The sequence below is a fragment of the Oenanthe melanoleuca genome, chromosome 25 (genome assembly GCF_029582105.1).
Source record: "Oenanthe melanoleuca isolate GR-GAL-2019-014 chromosome 25, OMel1.0, whole genome shotgun sequence".
NCBI classification, from domain to species: domain Eukaryota; kingdom Metazoa; phylum Chordata; class Aves; order Passeriformes; family Muscicapidae; genus Oenanthe; species Oenanthe melanoleuca.
In genome coordinates, this window is record NC_079358.1 from 4,622,665 (window position 1) to 4,644,867 (window position 22,203).

General features: G+C 54.9%; 2 protein-coding genes and 1 long non-coding RNA gene across 3 annotated transcripts; 2 read left to right on the plus strand and 1 right to left on the minus strand.

Annotated features, from left to right (window-relative positions):
* The first annotated feature begins 831 nt into the window (after nt 1–831).
* LOC130262968 (uncharacterized) lies at nt 832–1,222 on the plus strand. Its single transcript, XR_008842213.1, has 2 exons — nt 832–896; nt 964–1,222. It is a non-coding gene; the product is annotated as an uncharacterized LOC130262968 (long non-coding RNA).
* RNASEK (ribonuclease K) lies at nt 1,091–5,158 on the minus strand. The gene is made up of 3 exons (XM_056510411.1): nt 4,930–5,158; nt 4,073–4,152; nt 1,091–1,283 (listed from the first exon to the last, which is right to left on the minus strand). Exons 1-3 carry the CDS (start codon nt 5,005–5,007, stop codon nt 1,145–1,147), a joined length of 297 nt encoding a protein of 98 aa, XP_056366386.1. The 5' UTR covers nt 5,008–5,158; the 3' UTR covers nt 1,091–1,144.
* Nucleotides 5,159–6,391: 1,233 nt separating this feature from the next.
* On the plus strand, nt 6,392–21,152 carry LOC130262755 (solute carrier family 2, facilitated glucose transporter member 4-like). Its single transcript, XM_056510200.1, has 11 exons — nt 6,392–6,475; nt 7,510–7,659; nt 10,812–10,972; nt 11,379–11,503; nt 12,509–12,624; nt 13,351–13,510; nt 13,614–13,795; nt 15,014–15,118; nt 15,743–15,838; nt 18,901–19,104; nt 20,947–21,152. The coding sequence occupies exons 1-11, from the start codon at nt 6,437–6,439 to the stop codon at nt 21,148–21,150; spliced, it is 1,542 nt and encodes a 513-aa protein (XP_056366175.1). The 5' UTR covers nt 6,392–6,436; the 3' UTR covers nt 21,151–21,152.
* Nucleotides 21,153–22,203: the final 1,051 nt, after the last annotated feature.

Consider the following 22,203-nt stretch of genomic DNA (forward strand, 5'->3'; position numbering starts at 1 on the left):
GAAAATCAGAATTTTTTTGGGCGAAAAATCAGAACGTTTTGGGGCAAAAATCGGAATTTTTTGTGATGAAAACAGGGGATTTTCAGGACGAAAAAAGCGGATTTTTGGGACGAAAACGGGGATTTTTTCGGGGTGAAAAAAGGGGATTTGGGGTCTCAGCGCACCATGTACTCCTTGCGCTTGTGCAGGCGGCTCTGGCACAGCGAGAAGGGCATTTCCTGGCTGAAAATCAGGAATTTTTGGGTCGAAAATAGGGATTTTTTTGGGGCGAAAATCGGAATTTTTTGGGTTGAAAATTGGAATTTTTTGGGGCGAAAATCGGTATTTTTGGGGTGAAAATGGGGATTTTTTTGGGGTGAAAAAAGCAGATTTTTGGGAGGAAAATGGGGATTTTTTGGGGCGAAAAAAGCGGACTTTTGGGTCGAAAATCGGAACTTTTTGGGGTGAAAAAAGAGAATTTTTTTTTATGAAAATCAGGATTTTTTGGGATGAAAATTTTTTTGGGAAAAAATCAGATTTTTTTGCGTCGAAAATCAGAATTTTTTGCGTCGAAAATCGGGATTTTTTGGGACGAAAATCGGGATTTTTTCAGGACGAAAAAGGCGGGTTTTTGGGACGAAAATCAGGGTTTTTTTGGGGTGAAAAAAGGGGATTTGGGGTCTCAGTGCACCATGTACTCCTTGCGCTTGTGCAGGCGGCTCTGGCACAGGGAGAAGGGGAATTTCTGGCTGAAAATCAGAATTTTTTGGGCGTGAAAAAAGTGGTGAAAACAGCGGATTTTTGGGTTGAAAATTCAGATTTTTTTAGTTCGACAATCAGAAGTTTTTGGGGCAAAAATCAGAATTTTTTTGAGGCGAAAAAAGCGGATTTTTGGGTTGAAAAAAGCGGATTTTTGGGTCGAAAATCGGAACTTTTTGGGGTGAAAAAAGAGAATTTTTTTTGACGAAAATCAGGATTTTTGAGGCCAAAAATCAGATTTTTTTGGGTCGAAAATCAGAATTTTTTGGGGACAAAAATCAGAATTTTTTGCGTCGAAAATCAGAATTTTTTGGGACAAAAATCGGGATTTTTTCAGGATGAAAAAGGCGGATTTTTGGGACGAAAACGGGGATTTTTTTGGGGTGAAAAAAGGGGATTTGGGGTCTCAGCGCACCATGTACTCCTTGCGCTTGTGCAGGCGGCTCTGGCACAGGGAGAAGCCGCCCAGCAGCGCGTAGAGCCCGGCGGCGATGAAGCAATTGTAGCTGACGCCCTCGTACAGAGAGTAAATGCGCTCGGGGCCGCTGCAAAAAGAGATTTTTTGGGGTTTTTTGGGGTTTTTTTGGGATTTTTTGGGGGTTTTGGGGTGTCTCAAATGGTTTTGAGGACCCCGCAGAATTTTAAGTTTTCCGCAAATTTCTTCCCCCCTCCCAGGATGTGTAAATTCCACCCCCCCCCTCCCCAGAAATTCCTCTGGAATTGTTTTTGGGGATTTCATAAAATTTTCCTCCAAATTCCGCCCAAAATTTTGCCCAAAATTCACCCCGAAATTCTCCCCAAATCCCCCTCAAAATTTCCCCGAAAATTCTCCCAAATTCCCTCAAAATTCTCCCAAAATTCCCCCCAAAATTCCGTCCAAAATTTCCCCAAAAATTCCGCCCAAAATTCTCCCCAAAATTCTCCCAAATCCCCCCAAAATTTCCCCAAAAATTGTCCCAAATTCCCTCAAAATTCTCCCAAAATTCCCCCCAAAATTCTCCCAAATTGCCCCCAAAATTTCCCCGAAAATTCTCCCAAATTCCCTCAAAATTCTCCCAAATTCCCCCCAAAATTCTCCCAAATTCCCCCCAAAATTCCGCCCAAAATTCTCCCCAAAATTCTCCCAAAAATTCCCTCCCAAAATTTCCCCAAAAATTCTCCCAAATTCCCTCAAAATTCTCCCCAAAATTCTCCCAAATTCCCCCCAAAATTCTGCCCAAAATTCCCCCCAAAATTCTCCCAAATCCCCTCAAAATTTCCCCGAAAATTCTCCCAAATTCCCTCAAAATTCTCCCCAAAAATTCTCCCAAATTCCCCCAAAATTCTCCCAAAATTCTCCCCAAAATTTCCCCAAAAATTCTCCCAAATTCCCCCCAAAATTCTCCCAAATTCCCCCCAAAATTCCGCCCAAAATTCCCCCCAAAATTCTCCCAAATTCCCCCAAAATTCCGCCCAAAATTCTCCCCAAAATTCTCCCAAATCCCCCCAAAATTTCCCCAAAAATTCTCCCAAATTCCCTCAAAATTCTCCCAAAATTCCCCCCAAAATTCTCCCAAATTCCCCCCAAAATTCTCCCAAATTGCCCCCAAAAATTCTCCCAAATTCCCCCCAAAATTCCGCCCAAAATTCCCCCAAAAATTCTCCCAAATTCCCTCAAAATTCTCCCAAAATTCCCCCCAAAATTCTCCCAAATTGCCCCCAAAATTCTCCCAAATTCCCCCCAAAATTCCGCCCAAAATTCTCCCAAATTTCACCCAGGAGCCTCAAATCCACCCAAATTGCCCCCAAAATTCTCCCCAAAATTCTCCCCAAATCCCCCTCATAATTTCCCCGAAAATTCTCCCAAATTCCCCCAAAATTCTCCCAAATTCCCCCCAAAATTCCGCCCAAAATTCTCCCAAATTCCCTCAAAATTCTCCCCAAAATTCTCCCAAATTCCCTCAAAATTCTCCCAAAATTCCCCCCAAAAATTCTCCCAAAATTCCCCCCAAAATTCTCCCAAATTCCCCCCAAAATTCCCCCCAAAATTCTCCCAAATTCCACCCCAGAATCCTCCTCAGGGACTCCCCCAAATCCCCCTCAAGGACCCCAAATCCCCCCAAAATTTCCCCCAAAATCCCCCCAAATCTCCCCCCCAGGACCCCCAAATCCCCTCAAATCCCCCCAAATTCCCCCAAACGCCCCCAAAATCCTCCCAAATTCCACTCAGGATCCCCAAAATTCCCAAAAATTCTCCCTCAGGACCCCCAAAATCCCCTTAAATCCCCCTCAAGGACCCCAAATTCCCCCAAAATCCCTTTAAGAGACCCCCCAGGACCCCAAATTTCCCCCTCAAACCCCCCCAAAATTCCCCAAAATTCCCCTCAGCTTCCCCAAACTCCCCCCAAATCCCTTTCAGGGACCCCCAAAACCCCAAAATTCCCCCCCCAAATCTCCCCCAGGATCCCCAAAATCCCTTTGAGAGACCCCCCAGGACCCTCAAATCCCCCCCATGACCCCCCCAAAACCCCCCAAATTCCCCAAAATCCCCCTCAAGGACCCCAAATCCCCCCAAACTCCCCTGAAAATTCCCCCCAAAACCCCCCAAATCTCCCCCCAGGACCCCAGATCCCCCCCAAATCCCTTTTAGGGACCTCCAAGACCCCAAAATTCCCCCCAAATCCCCCTCAGGGACCCCCCAAAACCCCCAAATTCTTTCCAAGGACCCCCCCAGGACCCCCAAATCTCCCCCCAGGACCCCCAAATCCCCCCCAAACTCCCCTGAAATTCCCTCCAGGATCCCCCAAATCCCCCCAATGACCCCCCAAAACCCCCTCAGGACCCCCAAATCCCCCCCAAAATCCCCCCAAATCCCTTCCAGGACTCCCCCAAACCTCCCCCAGGACCCCAAATTTCCCCCCCAAATCCCCCCCAGGACCCCCAAATCCTCCTCAAGGGCCCCAAATTTCCCCCAAATCCCTTTCAGAGACCCCAAATCGCCCCAAAACCCCCCAAATCTCCCCCCAGGACCCCAAATCCCCCCCAAATCCCTTCTAGGGACCTCCAAGACCCCAAAATTCCCCCCAAATCCCCCTCAGGGACCCCCCAAAACCTCCAAATCCTTTCCAAGGACCCCCCAGGACCCCCAAATCCCCCTCAAGGGCCCCAAATTTCCCTCAAGTCCCTTTCAGAGACCCCAAATCCCTCCCAAAATCCCCCCTAGGACCCCCAAATCTCCCTCAGGGACCCCAAATCTGCCCCCAAACCCCCCCCAAAATCCCCCCAAATCCCTTCCAGGACCCCCCAAACCTTCCCCAGGACCCCAAATTCCCCCCCCAGCCCCTCCCCCGCTCACTCAGTGAAATCCTCGTGGCTGAAGGGAACGTCCTCGATCAGCACGGCCGAGTGCACGTTGAAAAAAATGCCCAGCAGCACCTGGGGGGCCCCAAAAATTTTGGGGGGGGTCCCAAGTAAATTCTGGGGGGTCCCAAGTAAAATTTGGGGGGTCCCAAGAGGATTTTGGGGGATCCTGAGGAGATTTTGGGGGATCCCAGGAGCATTTTGGGGGTCTCAAGAGGATTTTGGAGGGTCCTGAGAGGGTTTTGGGGGGTCCTAAGGGGATTTTGGGGAGTCCTGAAGAATTTTGGGGGGTCCTAAGTAAATTTTGGGGGGTCCTGAGAGGATTTTGGGGGTGCCCAGGAGGGTTTTGGGGGGTCCTAAGTAAATTTTGGGGGGTCCCAAGAGGATTTGAAGGGTCCCAAAAGAATTTTGGGGGGTCCCAAGTAAATTTTGGGGGATCCCGAAGGGATTTTAGGGTGGGGGAGGGGATTTTGAAGGTTTAAAACCCCCCCCAAAAAAAAAAAAATTTGGGGGGACCCCACCCCTCCCCCCACCTTCAGCCCCTCCCCCCAAAAAAAAATCTCCCCAGATCCGTCCTGGGGGTCCCCAAAAAATCCCAAAATCTCCCCAAAAAAATCCCAAAATCCCCCCAAAAAAATCCCAAAATCCCCCCAAAAAAATCCCAAAATCCCCAAAAAATCCCAAAATCTCCCCAAAAATCCCAAAATCCCCCCAAAAAATCCCAAAATCTCCCCCAAAAATCCCAAAATCCCCCAAAAAATCCTCACAAAATCCCCCCAAAAAATCCCAAAATCTCCCAAAAAAATCCCAAAATCCCCCCAAAAATCCCCCCCCGCCCCTCCCCCCCCTCACCAGCATCACGACCCCCCACGCGCTCAGCACGAGCCCGCACGCCGCCATCTTGGGCCCGCAGCACAGCAGCGACACCATGTCGCGACAGGGCCGCGATATTCGGGGCGATTTTCGGGGGGATTTTCGGGGGGTTTTTTTTTTGGGGAAGTTTCTGCGGCTCCGGTCGCGGCTCCGGCCACGCCCACTCTGCGTGGCCACGCCCCCCGTGACGTCACCGCGCTGGCCACACCCCCCTCGCGATTGGTCCTCGGGGAGGGTGGGGGAGGGGTTTGAGCGGCGGTCACGCCCCCTGTGACGTCACATCCGCTTTCCCAAATCGGGGCGCGGGCCCTTTAAATCCGCCCCTCCCCCCCCCTCCCCGGGCAGGGTCACATTGAGGTGACATTTGGGGGGGGGGAGGGGGGGAGGGGCTAAAAATAGCGCCGGGCACGCGCCCGCCCCTCCCCCACCCCCCCGGCGGCTGTGGGGGAGGGGCGGTGACGTCACCGCGTTTCTATTTTAGGGCAAAACCGCCTGAAAATTTGGGGGGGGGGGGAGGGGAGGGGGGGGGAGGGGTCAAATGGGGACGGGGGGCGCCCCTCCCCCACCCTGAACGCGCCCCTCCCCCCGCGGGTTTGTTTGGGGGGGGAGGGGCGGGTTGGGGGGGGGTGGGGGAGGGGCGGGTGTGGCCCCGCCCCCGCCCCTCCCCCCGCGCCCCCCGCGGCTGCCGCGAAATCCCGGGACCCCCCGGACCCCGAATTACCCCCAATTAACCGCTAATTAACCGCTAATTAACCGCTAATTAACCCCCAATTAACCGCTAATTAACCAGTAATTAACCAGTAATTAACCGCTAATTAACCGCTAATTAACCAGTAATTAACCAGTAATTAACCGCTAACTAACCACTAACTAATCACTAATTAACCGCTAATTAACCACTAATCAATGATTAATTAATTCCGAATTAATTAATTCCACCCCTAATTAACCCTTAATTAACCCTTAATTAACTTGAATTAACTTGAATTAAACTCCCTGACTCTCCTCCGGGACCCTCCGGCTCTTAATTAACCCTTAATTAATCTTTAATTAACCTTTAATTAATCTTTAATTAATCTTTAATTAACCCACGATCCCCTGCGGGACTCCCCGACCCTTAATTAACCTTTAATTAACCTTTAATTAACCTTTAATTAACCCTTCATTAACTCCTTGTTCCCCTCCGGGCCCCCCCCCCGACCCCTAATTAACCTTTAATTAATCCTGAATTAATCCTTAATTAATAATTAATTAATCGCCCCTCCCCCCTTTAACCTTCCCCACCCCGAATTAACCTTTAATTAACCTTTAATTAACCTTTAATTAACCTTTAATTAACCCCTAATTAACCCCCCCAGGCCTCATACCCGCCCCTCCCCCCCCCGGGAATCCCCCCCGGGGGGGCCCCTCCCCCACTATTAACCCTCCCCCCCTCCCCCCAATTAATTAATCAATTAATCAATTAATTAATTATTAATTACCCCCCATGCCCAGGGGGTTCCAGCCGATCCAGGAGGACGAGGAGGTACCGGGGGTGGGGGAGGGGCGATTTTGGGGGGGGTTAAAGGGTGGGGGAGGGGCGCGACCCCCCCCTCAAAAAAAAAAAAAAAAAAAAAAAAAATTTGGGAATTCCCGCCCCTCCCCCCTCCCAATCCCGGTTTTTTTTCCCACGACTTTCCCAAAAATGGGAATTTTGGACAGCGGGGGGGGGGGGGGGTGTTTCTATCGCGATAGGGGGGGGAGGGGGGGGATATCGCCCATCCCCCACCGCCAGAAAATCCTGACACCCCCTCCCCCAACCCCCCCAAAATCCCCCCAAAAATTCCCCCTAAAATTCATCAAAATTCCCCCAAAATTCCCCCAAATCCCCCCAAAATTCTCCCAAAATTCCCCCAAAAATTCCCCAAATTCCGGAATTCGAGGGGGGGGTCCCCAAATTTTTCCATCCCAAAATTAATTTTTGGGGTCATGACACCCCCCTCGTGCCCCTCCCCCCAAATTTTGGGGTCCCCCCTCCCCAAATTTCCCCCCAGGAGAACAAAACCCCCTCCCCAAAATCCCCCCAAATTCCCCCCAAAATTCCCCAAATTTCCCCAAATTCCCCCAAATTCCCCCAAATTTCCCCAAATTCCGAAATTTGGGGTTGAATTTGAAGGGGACTCCCCAAATTTTTCCACCCCAAATTAATTTTTGGGGGTCCCCCCCCCCCAGGAGGATGAGCCCCCCAAAAATCCCCCCAAAAATCGCCCCCAGGAGGGTGAAACCCCCTCCCCAAATTCCCCCCAAAATTCCCCCAAATCCCGAAATTTGGGGTTGAATTCGAGGGGATCCCCCCAAATTTTTCCATCCCAAATTAATTTTTGGGGTCATGACCCCCCCCGGGCTCCTCCCCCCAAATTTTGGGGTCCCCTCACCCCAAAAATCCCCCCAGGAGAACAAAACCCCCTCCCCAAAATCCCCAAAATTCCCCGAATTCCGGGATTTGAGTAAAAAATTCGAGGGGATCCCCCCAAGTTTTTTCACCCCAAATTAATTTTTGGGGTCCCCCCCCCCCCCCAGGAGGATGAGGGGGGTCCCCCCTCCCCCCCCGGGGGGGCCGCCCCGCCCCCCCCCGCGCTCACCCCCGCCCTGGCTCTCACCGTGTTCGCCGCCTCGCTGAGCTCGCTCGCCTTCGGCTTCAACATCGGCGTCATCAACGCGCCCCAAAAGGTACCGGGGGGACCCCAAAAAATCCGAGGGACACCCCAAAAATTCGGGGGGGACACCAAAAAAATCAGGGTTGGGAGGGAACCCCAAAATCCTGAGGAAATCCCCTAAAAATGGCCCCAGACCCGATGGGTGATCCCGAATTTTTGGGGGGTTCCAAATGTCGGGGGGACCCCAAAAACCCCCGGGGGGACCCCAAAAAATCCGGGGGGGACCCCAAAAAATCCAGGGGACACCCCAAAAATTCGGGGGGACCCCCAGAAAAATCGGGGTTGGGAGGGAACCCCAAAAATCCCGCGAAACCCCCTAAAAACGCCCCCAGACCCGATGGGTGATCCCGAATTCTGGGGGGGTTCCAAATGTCGGGGGGACCCCAAAAATCTCCGTGGGGACCCCAAAAAAATCCGGGGGGACCCCAAAAAATTCGGGGAGGACCCCAAAAATTCGGGGGTTGGGAGGGAACCCCCAAATCCTGAGGAAATCCCCTAAAAATGCCCCCAGACCCGATGGGTGATCCCGAATTCTGGGGGGTCCGAAATGTCGGGAAAAACCCAAAATCTCCGGGGGGACCCCAAAAATTCGGGGGTTGGGAGGGAACCCCCAAAATCCTGAGGAAATCCCCTAAAAAATAAAGGGAAACCCCCAGACTCGATGGGTGATCCCGAATTTTTGGGGGGTCCTAAACGTCGGGGGGACCCCAAAAACTCGGGTGGGACCCCAAAAAAATCCAGGGGGGGCACCAAAAAAATCGGGGTTGGGAGGGAACCCCAAAATCCTGAGGAAGTCCCCTAAAAACTGAGGGGAAACCCCCAGACTCGATGGGTGATCCCGAATTTTTGGGGGGTTCCAAATGTCGGGGGGACCCCAAAAAATCCGTGGGGACCCCAAAAAATTCGGGGGGGACCCCAGAAAAATCCGTGGGGACCCCAAAAAATTCGGGGGGGACCTCAAAAAATTCGGGGGGGGACACTAAAAAAATCGGGGTTGGGAGGGAACCCCAAAAATCCAAGGAAACCCCCTAAAAATGCCCCCAGACCCAATGGGTGATCCCGAATTTTGGGGGGTCCGAAATGTCGGGAAAAACCCAAAAACCCCCGGGGGGACCCCAAAAAAATCCGGGGGGACCCCAAAAAAATCCGGGGGGACCCCAAAAAATTCGGGGGGGACCACAAAAATTCGGGGGTTGGGAGGGAACCCCCAAATCCTGAGGAAATCCCCTAAAAAATAAAGGGAAACCCCCAGACTCGATGGGTGATCCCGAATTTTTGGGGGAGTCCTAAATGTCGAGGGGACTCCAAAAACTCGGGTGGGACCCCAAAAAATCCGGGGGGGACCCCAAAAATTTCGGGGGGGGACCCCAAAAAATCGGGGTTGGGAGGGAACCCCAAAAAAATCCCGGGAAAACCCCTAAAAATAAAGGGAAACCCCCAGACTCGATGGGTGATCCCGAATTTTTGGGGGGTTCCAAATGTCGGGGGGACCCCAAAAAATCCAGGGGGGGACCCAAAAATTCGGGGGTTGGGAGGGAACCCCAAAAATCCCGGGAAACCCCCTAAAAATGCCCCCAGACCCGATGGGTGATCCCGAATTTTGGGGGGTCCGAAATGTCGGGAAAAACCCAAAATCTCTGGGGGGACCCCAAAAAAATCCGGGGGGACCCCAAAAAATTCGGGGGGGACACTAAAAAAATCGGGGTTGGGAGGGAACCCCAAAATCCTGAGGAAACCCCCTAAAAATAAATGGAAACCCCCAGACTCGATGGGTGATCCCGAATTTTGGGGGGTCCGAAATGTCGGGAAAAACCCAAAAACCCCCGGGGGGACCCCAAAAAATCCGGGGGGCACCCCAAAAATTCGGGGGTTGGGAGGGAACCCCCAAAAAATCCCGGGAAAACCCCTAAAAATGCCCCCAGACCCGATGGGTGATCCCGAATTCTGGGGGGTCCGAAATGTCGGGAAAAACCCAAAAACCCCCGGGGGGACCCCAAAAAATCCGGGGGGCACCCCAAAAATTCGGGGGTTGGGAGGGAACCCCCAAATCCTGAGGAAACCCCCTAAAAATGCCCCCAGACTCGATGGGTGAGCCCGAATTTTGGGGGGTCCGAAATGTCGGGAAAAACCCAAAAACCCCCGGAGGGACCCCAAAAATCTCCGGGGGGACCCCAAAAAATTCGGGGGGGACACTAAAAAAATCGGGGTTGGGAGGGAACCCCAAAAATCCCGGGAAAACCCCTAAAAATAAAGGGAAACCCCCAGACTCGATGGGTGATTCCTGGCGGAATCCCGAATTTTTGGGGGGTCCCAAATGTCGGGGGGACCCCAAAAAATCCGGGGGGACCCCAAAATTTTCAGGGGGGACCCCAAAAATTCGGGGGTTGGGAGGGAACCCCAAAATCCTGAGGAAACCCCTAAAAAATAAAGTGAAACCCCCAGACTCGATGGGTGATCCCGAATTTTTGGGGGGGGTCCCAAATGTCGGGGAGACCCCAAAAACTCGGGTGGGACCCCAAAAAATCCAGGGGGGGACCCAAAAAATCGAGGTTGGGAGGGAACCCCAAAAATTTGGTGCCCCTCCACCCATGGGTGCCCCCACCCCAAATTCTGCTGCCCCCTCCCCAAATTTGGGGTCACTCTTCTCCGATTTGGGTGCTCCCCCCACCCATGGGCGCCCCCCTCCCCAAATTCGGGTTCCCCCTCCATGAGTGAATCCCTGGCAGGGCATCCCCCCAAATTCTGGCGCCCCCCACCCATGGGTGCTCCCCAAATTTGGGACCCCCTCCCCAAATTGGGGTCCCCCCTCCATCAGTGCCTCCCTGCCTGGGAACCCCCCCAAATTTAGGCGCCCCCTCCCCAAATTTGGGTGCCTCCCTCATAAATGGGTCCCTGACTGGGAACCCCCCTAAATTCTGGCGCCCCCCACCCATGGGTGCCCCCCAAATCCGGGTCCCCCTCCCCAAATTTAGTTACCCACTCCATGAGTTCATCCCTGCCTGGGTACCCCCCCAAATTCGGGCTCCCCCCACCCATGGGCGCCCCCTCCCCAAATTCGGACTCCCCCTCCATGAGCGAATCCCTGACAGGGCACCCCCCCCAAATCCTGGCGCCCCCCACCCGTGGGTGCCCCCTCCCCCAAATTGGGGTCCCCCCTCCCCCCAGGTCCTGGAAGGCGAGTACAACGCGACGTGGGCGCGGCGCTGGGGGTCGCCCCCTCCCCCCCAGACCATCTCCCTGCTCTGGGCGCTCTCGGTCGCCATCTTCTCGGTGGGGGGGATGGGCACGGCCCTGGCGGGCGGGGCCCTGGCCGAGCGGCTGGGCAGGTAAAGGGGGCGGGGCTTGGAGGGGCGGGGCCGGGGGGCGGGGCGGAAATTTGAGGGGGGGGGTTGAAGGGTGGGGGTGGGGAGGAAGGGGTTAAAAAGGGAGGGGGGGGTGGGTGTGGCAGAGGGGGCGGGGCTTAAAGGGGGAGGGGTTTGGGGGGCGGGGCTTCAAACTAAATGGGTGGGGTGGGGAGGAAGGGGTTAAACAGGGGAGGTGGGTGTGGCAAAGTGGGCGGGGCTTAAAGAGGAGTCTTGGGGGCGGGGCTTAAAGGGGAGGGGTCGCGAAGAGGGATGGGCGGGGCTTAAAGGGGGAAACGGAGTGGGCGGGGCTTAATGGGGTGTGGAACGGATGGGCGTGGCTTCACAAGGGGCGTGGTCTCGCGTGGCCACGCCCCCTCCCCTCCCCCAGGAAAGGCGCCCTATTGGCCACCAACGGGCTGGCGGTGGTGGGCGGGGCTCTGATGGGCGGGGCCAAGCTGGGCCCCACCTACACCCTGATCATCATCGGCCGCTTCATCGTGGGAGCCTATTCGGGTAGGGGGCGGGGCCGGCGGGGGGGGGCGGGGCCTGGTGGGGGCGGGGCCTGGGGGGGCGTGGGTGTGGTCTGAGTCTGTGATGGGCGTGGCCTGGTTTTGTGATGGGCGTGGCTGTTTCTGGGGGCGTGTCCTGTCCCCCGTGGGTGTGTCCTGTCACTCTGATGGGCGTGTCTCTGGGTGGGCGTGTCCTGTCAATCTGATGGGCGTGGCTTCTGTGTGGGCGTGGCTTTGTGTGGGTGTGTCCTGTTTCTGGGGGCGTGTCCTGTCCCCCGTGGGTGTGTCCTGTCACTCTGATGGGCGCGGCTCTGGGTGGGCGTGGCTCTCTGTGGGTGTGTCCCGTCACTCTGTGGGCGTGTCCTGTCACTGTGATGGGCGTGGCCTTTTTTGGGGGGCGTGGCTTTGTGTGGGTGTGTCCTGTCACTCTGTGGGTGTGTCCCGTCCCCCATGGGCGTGTCCTGTCACTCTGTGGGCGTGTCCTGTCACTCTGTGGGCGTGTCCTGTCACTATGATGGGCGTGGCTTTCTGTGGGCGTGTCCTATCACTATGATGGGCGTGTCCTGTCATTCTGTGGGCGTGGCTCTGTGTGGGTGTGTCCTGTCACTCTGTGGGTGTGTCCTGTCAATCTGATGGGCGTGGTTTTTTGTAGGCGTGTCCTGTCACTCTGTGGGCGTGTCCTGTCATTCTGTGGGCGTGTCCTGTCACTCTGTGGGTGTGTCCAGTCCCCCTGTGGGCGTGTCCTGTTACTCTTTGGGTGTGTCCTGTCACTCTTTGGGTGTGTCCTGTCACTCTTTGGGCGTGTCCTGTCACTCTTTGGGTGTGTCCTGTCATTCTGTGGGCGTGTCCTGTCACTCTGATGGGCGTGGCTGTCTGTGTGGGTGTGTCCCGCCCCCCGAGGGGCGTGTCCCTCCCCGAGGGGCGTGTCCCTCCCCCGAGGGGCGTGTCCCTCCCCCGAGGGGCGTGTCCCTCCCCCGAGGGGCGTGTCCCGACCGGCCCCGCCCCGCAGGTCTGGTCTCGGTGCTGGTGCCGCTCTACGTGGGCGAGGTGGCGCCGCTGCGGCTGCGGGGGGCGCTGGGGACGCTGCACCAGCTCGGCATCGTGCTGGGCATCCTGGGGGCGCAGGTGGGCGGGGCCTGAGGGGAGGGGGCCTTGGGGTCACGCAGGGGGCGGGGCCTGAGGGGAGGGGGCCTTGGGGGTCCTCAGGGGGCGGGGCTTGATGGGGAGGGGTCATTGGGGGTCCTCAGGGGGCGGGGCCTGAGGGGAGGGGTCCTTGGGGTCACACAGGGGGCGGGGCTTGATGGGGAGGGGTCCTTGGGAGCAGTGGGGGGCGGGGCTTGATGGGGAGGGGTCCTTGGGGGCGCAGGTGGGCGGGGCCTGAGGGGGAGGGGTCCTTGGGGGATATTTGGGGTGGAGGTTGGGGGGGGCCTAATGGGTGGGCGTGGCTGCTGTGGGGGGATTAAGGGGGCGGGGCTTGATGAGGGAGGCTCCACCCACGTGGGTGGGCGGGGCTTGAAGGGGTGGGAGTGGCTTGTGGGGAGGGGTCTTTGGGGGGCCTGGGGTGGGCGTGGCTTGGGAGGGCGTGGCTTTAGCGGGAGGGGTCGTTGTGGGCCGTAGGAGGATTTGGGTTCAGGGCTGGGGGGGGTCCTGAGGGGATTTCTGGGAGGGAATTTGGGTCTCCCAAAACGACACACCCCTTCCCGTCACGACAAAGGGCAAAATCCCTCCCCATATCGCGGCATGTCGCGGTATATCGCCCCCTTCATGCGCGATATCCTGGTCTATCGCGCGATATCGCGGTCTATCGCGTCCTATGGCGCGATATCGCGGCCCGCGCCGCCTCTCCCGCAGGTGCTGGGGCTGCGGGCGCTGCTGGGGACGCCCGCGCTGTGGCCGGCGCTGTTCGGGGCGGGGCTGCTGCCGGCGGCGCTGCAGCTGCTGCTGCTGCCGCTGTGTCCCGAGAGCCCGCGATTCCTGCTGGCGCGGGGGCAGCGCGGCCGCGCGCGCCGCGGTGAGTGCGGGGCCTTCCTCCTCCTCCTCCTCCTCCTCCTCCTCCTCCCCTCCCCCCCACAGCACACCCCCTATCGCGACAAGCCCCTCCCCTTTTCCCCCAGGCCTGTCGCGACTGGCCGGCCCGGCGGCGGAGGCGGGGCTGGCGGCGCTGGAGGCGGAGCTTGGCCGAGGCCCCGCCCCCAGGGTGGGGCTGCTGGAGCTGTGCCGGAGCCGGCGCTACCGGCAGCCGCTGGTGGTGACGCTGGGGCTGCAGCTGGCGCAGCAGCTCTCGGGGATAAACGCGGTAAAAACGGGAAAAACGACCCAAAATTGGGAAAAATGGGCGGGAAAATATGAGAAATGGGCGTGGTTTTATGGGAAATGGGCGTGGTTTACGGGAAATGGGTGTGGCAGTGGGCGGGGCTATGATGTCATCCGGGGGCTGCAGCTGGCGCAGCAGCTCTCGGGGATCAACGCGGTAAAAACGGGAAAAACGACTCAAAATGGGGGGAAAACAGTCAAAATTTGGGGAAAAACTCGCTAAAATAAGGGGAAATGGGCGTGGTTTATGGGAAATGGGGCGTGGTTTACGGGAAATGGGTGTGGCAGTGGGCGGGGCTGTGATGTCATCCTGGGGCTGCAGCTTTCGGGGATAAACGCGGTAAAAATGGGAAAAATGACCCAAAACTGCCCAAAATGGGGGGAAAAGAGTCGAAATTTGGGAAAAAACCCGCTAAAATAGGGGGAAATGGGCGTGGTTTGTGGGAAAATGGGCGTGGTTTATATGAAATGGGTGTGGCAGTGGGCGGGGCTATGATGTCATCCTGGGGCTGCAGCTCTCGGGGATAAACGCGGTAAAAATTGGAAAAACGACTCAAAACTGCCCAAAATGGGGGGAAAAGAGTCAAAATTCGGGAAAAAACCTGCTAAAATAGGGGGAAATGGGCGTGGTTTGTGGGGAAATGGGCGTGGTTTATATGAAATGGGTGTGGCAGTGGGCGGGGCTATGACGTCATCCTGGGGCTGCAGCTGGCGCAGCAGCTCTCGGGGATAAACGCAGTAAAAATGGGAAAAATGACTCAAAATGGGGGGAAAAGAGTCGAAATTTGGGAAAAAAACCGCCAAAATAGGGGGAAACGGGGCGTGGTTTATGGGAAATGGGCGTGGCCGTGGGCGGGGCTGTGACATCACCCTGGGGCTGCAGCTTTTGAGATAAAACGTTATAAAAAAAAAACGGGAAAAATGAATCCAAAATAAGGGAAAAACAACCCAAAATAGGGAAAAAAAATGGCGGGAAATTATGGGAAGGGGGCGTGGCTTGTTGGGAACGGGCGTGGTTTTGCGGGAATGGGTGTGGCAGTGGGCGGGGCCATGACGTCATCCTGTGACGCCAGATTTGGCGATAAATTATATAAAAGAAGACCAGAGGGATTATGGGAGTTTTAGGGCGTGGTTTCCCGGAGTGGGCGTGGCTCGGTGGGCGTGTCCCGCGCTGACCACGCCCCTTTCCCCCCCTCCCCAGATTTTCTACTACTCGACGTCCATCTTTGAGGGGGCGGGGCTGCAGGACCCGGCCGTCGGCACCATCGGGACGGGCGTGGTCAACGTGGCGGCCACCGCCCTGTCGGTGAGCCCCGCCCACGGCCACGCCCACGGGGGTCACGGGGAGGGTGGGGGCCCTGGGTGGGCGTGGTCTCACTGGGGTGTGACCCTGAAGTGGGCGTGGCCTCGTTTTTTGGGTGGGTGTGGTCCTAATGGGCAGTGGTCTAATTAGGGGGTGGGCGTGGCCCCACTTGGGTGTGGCCCTAAAGTGGGGGAAATTTGGGTGGGCGTGGCCCTGAAGTGGGCGTGGCCTCATTTTTTGGGTGGGCGTGGTCCTAATGGGGAGTGGCCTAATTAGGGGTGGGCGTGGCCCTGAAGTGGGCGTGGCCTCATTTTTGGGTGGGCGTGGCCCTGAGGGGGTGGGATCTCATTTTTTTTGAGGTGGGCGTGGTTCCGCAGTGGGCGTGGTCTCATTTTTTTGGGGTGGGCGTGGCCCTGAAGGAGGTTGGGCGGTGTCATTTTGGGGTGGGCGTGGTCTTGAGAGGGTGGGGTCCCATTTTGGGGGAGGGTCTCATGATCTTCTGGATGGGTGTGGTCCTAAGGGGGCGGGGTTTTATTTTTGGGCTGGGTGTGACCCCGAAGTGGGCGTGGTCTCGTTTTTGGGCGTGGCCCCGGGTGGGCGTGGCCCCGCTAAGCCCCGCCCCCGCAGGTGGTGCTGGTGGAGCGGGCGGGGCGGCGCCTCCTGCAGCTCGTGGGGCTGCTGGGCATGATGGGATGCGCCGGGACGCTGGGCGTGGCCCTCAAGGTGAGCGGGGGGTCCAAAACTCACCTGGGCTCCCCAAAACACACCTGGGAACCCCCAAAACACACCTGGGCATTCCAAAACTGACCTGGGCTCCTCAAAAATTCACCTGGGCTCCCCAAAAATTTACCTGTGCATCACAAAAACTCACCTGGGCACCCCAAAATTCACCTGGGCACCCCCAAAACACACCTGGGCACCCCAAAAATTTACCTGGGTACCTCAAAACTCACCTGGGTGCCCGAAAAACTCACCTGGGCACCCCAAAAAATGACCTGGGCACCCCAAAAATCTCACCTGGGCATCCCCAAAAACTGCCCTGAGAACCCCGAAATTTACCTGGGCACCCCCAAAACTCACCTGGGCATCCCCAAAAACTCACCTGAGAACCCTAAAATTTACCTGGTTACCTCAAAACTCACCTGGGCATTCCAAAAACTGACTTGGGTATCCCAAAAACTCACCTGGGCTGCCCAAAACTCACCTGGGCACCTCCAAAACTGACCTGAGAACCCTAAAATTTACCTGGGTACCTCAAAAACTGACCTGGGCATCCCAAAACTCACCTGGGCACCCCAAAATTCATCTGGGCTCCCCAAAAACTCACCTGGGCACCCCAAAAACTGACTTGGGTATCCCAAAAATTCACCTGGGTACCTCAAAACTCACCTGGGCATTCCAAAAACTGACCTGGGCACCCCAAAAACTGACCTGGGCACCCCAAAACTGACCTGGGCACCCCAAAATTCACCTGAGCACCCCAAAAATTTACCTGGGCATCACAAAAACTCACCTGGGCATTCCAAAAAATGACCTGGGCACCTCCAAACTCACCTGGGCACCCCAAAAACTGACTTGGGTATCCCAAAAATTCACCTGGGCTGCCCAAAATTCACCTGGGCACCTCCAAAACTGACCTGGGCACCCCAAAACTGACCTGGGCACGCCAAAAATTCACCTGGGTACCTCAAAACTCACCTGGGCATTCCAAGAAATGACCTGGGCACCCCAAAAACTCACCTGAGCACCCCCAAAACTCACCTGAGCACCCCAAAAACTCCCCCCAAACTCAAATATCCCCCCCCAAAGTCCCAAATTCTCCCCATTTCCATTTCCCCTTTCTCCCCCGGATTTTCGGAGTCCCCACTCTCAAATTTTCGGGGTTCCCTCTCTCATTTTTCGGGGTGTCTCTCTCAGATTTGGGTCTCCCTCTGTCCCGGATTTTCGGGTTCCCCCCTCTCGTATTTTGGGGTTCCCCCTCTCAGATTTCGGGCTCCCCCCTCTCATTTTCGGGGTTCCCTCTCAAAATTTCGGGTTCCCCCCTCTCACATTTCAGGCTCCCCCTCTCCCCCGGATTTTCGGGCTCCCCCTCTAATATTTCGGGCTCCCCCCTCTCAGATTTTGGGGTTCCCCTCTCAGATTTGAGGCTCCCCCTCTCCCCCGGATTTTCGGGGTCCCTCTCTCAGATTTCGGGGTCTCTTTTCCCCCGGGATTTTCGGGTTTCCCCCTCTCATATTTTGGGGTTCCCCCCCTCTCATTTTCGGGCTCCCCCCTCTCATTTTCGGGTTCCCCCTCTCAGATTTTCAGGTCCCTCTCCCAGATTTGAGGCTCCCCCTCTCCCCCGGATTTTCAGGGTCCCTCTCTCAGATTTGAGGCTCCTCCTCTCCCCCGGATTTTCAGGGTCCCCCCTCTCATTTCCGTGTCCCCCCCTCATTTTCGGGGTTCCCCCCCTCACATTCCGGGCTCCCCTCTCACATTTCGGGGTTCCCACTCTCATATTTTGCGGTCTCCCCTTTCATTTTCCGTGTCCCCCCCTCACATTTCGGGCTCCCCTTCTCATTTTCGGGGTTCCCACTCTCACATTTTGGGTCCCCCCTTCTCATTTCCGTGTCCCCCCCTCATATTTCGGGGTTCCTCTCCCAGATTTCGGGGTCTCTCTTCCCCCCGGATTTTCTGGCTCCCCCCCCCCTCACATTCCGGGCTCCCCTCTCACATTTCGGGGTTCCCCCTCTCACATTTCGGGGTTCCCACTCCCATATTTTGGGTCCCCTCTCTCACATTCCGGGCTCCCCTCTCACATTTCGGGGTTCTCATTCTCACATTCCGGGTCCCCCCCCTCATTTTCGGGGTTCTCTCTCTCACATTTTGGGTCCCCCCTCTCACATTTCGGATCCCCTCCCTCACTTTTCGGGCTCCCCCGTCATTTTCGGGGTTCCCACTCTCACATTTTGGGTCCCCCCTCTCATTTCCGGGTCCCCCTCTCACATTTCGGGCTCCCCTGTCATTTTCGGGTCCCCCATGTCACATTCTGGGCTCCCCTCTCACATTTCGGGTCCCCCCTCTCATTTTCGGGGTTCCCACTTCCATATTTTGGGTCCCCCATCTCATTTCCGTGTCCCCCTCTCATTTTCCGGGCTCCCCCCTCTCATATTTTGGGGTCCCCTATCTCAGATTTCGGGGTTCCCACTCTCACATTTTGGGTCCCCCCTCTCATTTTCCGTGTCCCACTCACATTTCGGGCTCCCCCGTCATTTCCGTGTCCCCCTCTCATTTTCGGGGTTCCCACTCCCATATTTTGGGTCCCCTCTCATTTCCGGGTCCCCCCCTCACTTTTCGGGCTCCCCTCTCACATTTCGGGGTTCCCACTCTCACATTTTGGGTCCCCCCTCTCACATTTCGGGTTACCCCCCTCACTTTTCGGGCTCCCCCGTCATTTTTGGGTCCCCCTCTCACATTTCGGGGTTCCCCCTCTCATTTTCCGGGCTCCCCCCTCTCATATTTTGGGGTCCCCTATCTCAGATTTCGGGGTTCCCACTCCCATATTTTGGGTCCCCCCTAATTTCCGTGTCCCCCTCTCATTTCCGTGTCCCCCCCTCATTTTCGGGGTTCTCACTCTCACATTTCGGGCTCCCCCGTCATTTTTGGGTCCCCCCTCTCACATTTCCGTGTCCCCCTCTCACATATCGGGGTTCCCCCTCTCACATTTCGGGGTTCCCCCTCTCATTTCGGGGTTCCCCCTCTCATTTTCGGGGTTCCCCCTCTCACATTTTCGGGGTTCCCCGCAGCTGGGGGGCCCGGTGTGGGGGTCCCTGGCGCTGGGCTCGGCTCTGCTCTTCGTGGCGTTTTTCGCGGTGGGTCCGGGCCCCCTGCCCTGGTTCGTGGGCTCCGAGCTCTTCCCGCCGGGGCCGCGCGGGGCCGCGCTCGCCCTGGCCGGGCTGGTCAACTGGGCGAGCAACACGGCGGTGGCCATGGCCTTCCCCGCCCTGCAGGTACCGGGGAGGGGGAATTCGGGAATTTTGGGGGGTCTCAGAGCGATTTTGGGGGGATTTTGGGGGGAAATTCGGGAATTTTGGGGGATTTTGAGGGATTTGGGGGGTCTCAGAGCGATTTTGGGAGGTTTTGGGGGTTGGTTTTGGGGATTTAAAGAAGATTTTGGGGATGGTTTGGGTGTGGCCATGGCCTTCCCCGCCCTGCAGGTACCGGGGGGAATTCGGGGGTTTTGGGGGGAAATTCAGGGATTTTGGGGGGTTTTGGGGGGATTTTGGGGGATTTTGGGGGGTTTAGAGGGGATTTGGGGGGTGGTTTTGGGGATTTGAGGGAGATTTTGGGGATGGTTTGGGTGTGGCCATGGCCTTCCCCGCCCTGCAGGTACCGGGAGGAGAATTCGGGAATTTTGGGGGGATTTTGGGGGGAAGTTCGGGAATTTTGGGGGGTCTCAGAGCGATTTTGGGGTGTTTTGGGGGGAGGTTTTGGGGATTTTGGGGGATTTTGGGGATGGATTGGGTGTGGCCATGGCCTTCCCCGCCCTGCAGGTACCGGGGGGGCGGATTTGGGGGGAAATTCGGGAATTTTAGAGGGTCTCAGAGCGATTTTGGGGGGATTTTGGGGGGAAATTCGGGAATTTTGGGGGGTCTCAGAGCGATTTTGGGAGGTTTTGGGGGGAGGTTTTGGGGATTTAAAGGGGTTTTGGGGGATGGTTTGGGTGTGGCCATGGCCTTCCCCGCCCTGCAGGTACCGGGGAGAATTCGGGGATTTTGGGGGGAAATTCGGGAATTTTGGGGGGTTTAGAGCGGATTTGGGGGGTGGTTTTGGGGATTTTGGGGGATTTTGGGGATGGTTTGGGTGTGGCCATGGCCTTCCCCGCCCTGCAGGTACCGGGGAGGGATTTTGGGGGGAATTCGGGAATTTTGGGGGGTCTCAGAGGGATTTTGGGGAGTTTAGAGGTGATTTGGGGGGAGGTTTTGGGGATTTTGGGGGATTTTGGGGATGGTTTGGGTGTGGCCATGGCCTTCCCCGCCCTGCAGGTACCGGGGAGGAGAATTCGGGGATTTTGGGGGGAAATTCGGGAATTTTGGGGATATTTTGGGGGATTTGGGGGGTGGTTTTGGGGATTTAAGGGGAACTTTGGGGGGGTTTGGGGAGGTTTTGGGGCTCCAGGTGGGACAGGTGGGGGAATTTTGGGGAATTTTGGGGGTCTCAGAGCGATTTTGGGGGGTTTTGGGGGGAGGTTTGGGGATTTAAGGGGGATTTGGGGGGTTTAGTGGGAATTTGGGGGGTGATTTGGGGATTTAAGGGGAATTTTGGGGAATTTGGGGGGTTTGGGGGGTTGCTTCATTTTTTTTCAATTTCCCCCCCTAAAAGTTCAAATTTTTGAAAATTTCTCCCCCAAAAATTCCAATTTTTTAAAAATTTACCCCCCAAAAAATCCATCTTTTTTTAATTTCCCCCCTAAAAATTCCAATATTTTGAAAATTTCCCCTCAAAAAATTCCAATGTTTTAAAATTTTTCCCCAAAAATTTTAATTTTTTAAAACTTCCCCCCCCAAAAAATCCAATTTATTTTAAATTTGCCCCCCAAAAAATCCAATTTTTTAAATTCCCCCCCAAAAAAATCCAATTTATTTTAAATTTCCCCTCAAAAAAATCCATTTATTTTTAAATTCCCCCCCAAAAAAATCCATTTATTTTAAAATTTCCCCCAAAAATTCAAATATTTTTTAAATTTCCACCCAAAAAATTCAAATTTTTTTTAATTCCCTCCCAAAAAATCCCAATTTTTTTTAATTTACCCCCCAAAAAAATTAAAATATTTTAATTTTCTCCCCCCCCAGGACGCTCTGGGCCCCCTGGTGTTCCTCCTTTTCGGGGGGCTCCTGGGGGGCTTCGCCCTCTTCACCTTCCTGCTGCTCCCCGAGACCCGCGGCCGCGCCTTCCCCGGGGGGGGGGACCCCCAAAACGCGGCCCCGCCCCCCCTGGGGCCCCCCCTGGAGAAGGACACGGAGCTCCAGTGCCTGGCCACGCACGAGGAGACATAAAACCAAATTTTGGGGGGTTTTTAGGGCACCCCAAAATTTTTTGGGTTTTTTTTTGGGGCACCCCAAAATTTTTCTGGTTTTTTTTGCGGTCCCCCAAAATTTTTGGGATTTTTTTTGGGGCACCCCAAAAAATTTTCTGTTTTTTTTGAGGCAGCCCGAAATTTTTTGGGATTTTTTTTTGAGGCACCCCAAAATTTTTTCTGTTTTTTTTGAGGCACCCCAAAATTTTTTGGGATTTTTTTGGGGCACCCCAAAATTTTTTGGGTTTTTTTTTGAGGCAGCCCAAAATTTTTTGGGATTTTTTTTGGGGCACCCCAAAATTTTTCTGGTTTTTTTTGCGGTCCCCCAAAATTTTTGGGATTTTTTTTGGGGCACCCCAAAAATTTTTCTGTTTTTTTTTGAAGCAGCCCAAAATTTTTTGGGATCTTTTTTTAGGGCACCCCAAAATTTTTTCTGTTTTTTTGAGGCACCCCAAAATTTTTTGGGGTTTTTTTTTAGGGCACCCCAAAATTTTTTCTGTTTTTTTGAGGCAGCCCAAAATTTTTTGGGGTTTTTTTTTGAGGCTCCCCAAAATTTTTTCTGTTTTGTTTTGAGGCAGCCCAAAATTTTTTGGGATTTTTTTTTGGGGCACCCCAAAAATTTTTCTGATTTTTTTTGAGGCACCCCAAAATTTTTTGGGATTTTTTTCGGGGCTCCCCAAAATTTTTTCTGTTTTGTTTTGAGGCAGAACAAAATTTTTTGGGATTTTTTTTTGGGGCTCCCTAAAAATTTTTCTGGTTTTTTTTCTTCGGTCCCCCAAAATTTTTGGGATTTTTTTTGGGCCACCCCAAAATTTTTTCTGTTTTTTTTTGAGGCAGCCCAAAATTTTTTGGGATTTTTTTTTGAGGCACCCCAAAAATATTTCTGGTTTTTTTTTTGTGGTCCCCCAAAATTTTTGGGATTTTTTTTGGGGCACCCCAAAAATTTTTTCTGGTTTTTTTTTTTGAGGCAGCCCAAAATTCTTTGGGATTTTTTTTTTTTTGCGGTCCCCCAAAATTTTTTTGGGGCTCCCCA

What these genes read in the sequence shown, in the direction of transcription:
- RNASEK (XM_056510411.1), bottom strand. Translation starts at nt 5,007, where the DNA reads ATGGTGTCGCTGCTGTGCTGCGGGCCCAAGATGGCGGCGTGCGGGCTC. An exon ending in CGTGGGGGGTCGTGATGCTG is followed by an intron (nt 4,153 to 4,929) that starts GTGAGGGGGGGG and finishes GGGGCCCCCCAG; the next exon opens with GTGCTGCTGGGCATTTTTTT. An exon ending in AGCCACGAGGATTTCACTGA is followed by an intron (nt 1,284 to 4,072) that starts GTGAGCGGGGGA and finishes CTCTTTTTGCAG; the next exon opens with CGGCCCCGAGCGCATTTACT.
- LOC130262755 (XM_056510200.1), top strand. Translation starts at nt 6,437, where the DNA reads ATGCCCAGGGGGTTCCAGCCGATCCAGGAGGACGAGGAG. An exon ending in CGATCCAGGAGGACGAGGAG is followed by an intron (nt 6,476 to 7,509) that starts GTACCGGGGGTG and finishes CCCCCCCCCCAG; the next exon opens with GAGGATGAGGGGGGTCCCCC. An exon ending in TCATCAACGCGCCCCAAAAG is followed by an intron (nt 7,660 to 10,811) that starts GTACCGGGGGGA and finishes CCCTCCCCCCAG; the next exon opens with GTCCTGGAAGGCGAGTACAA.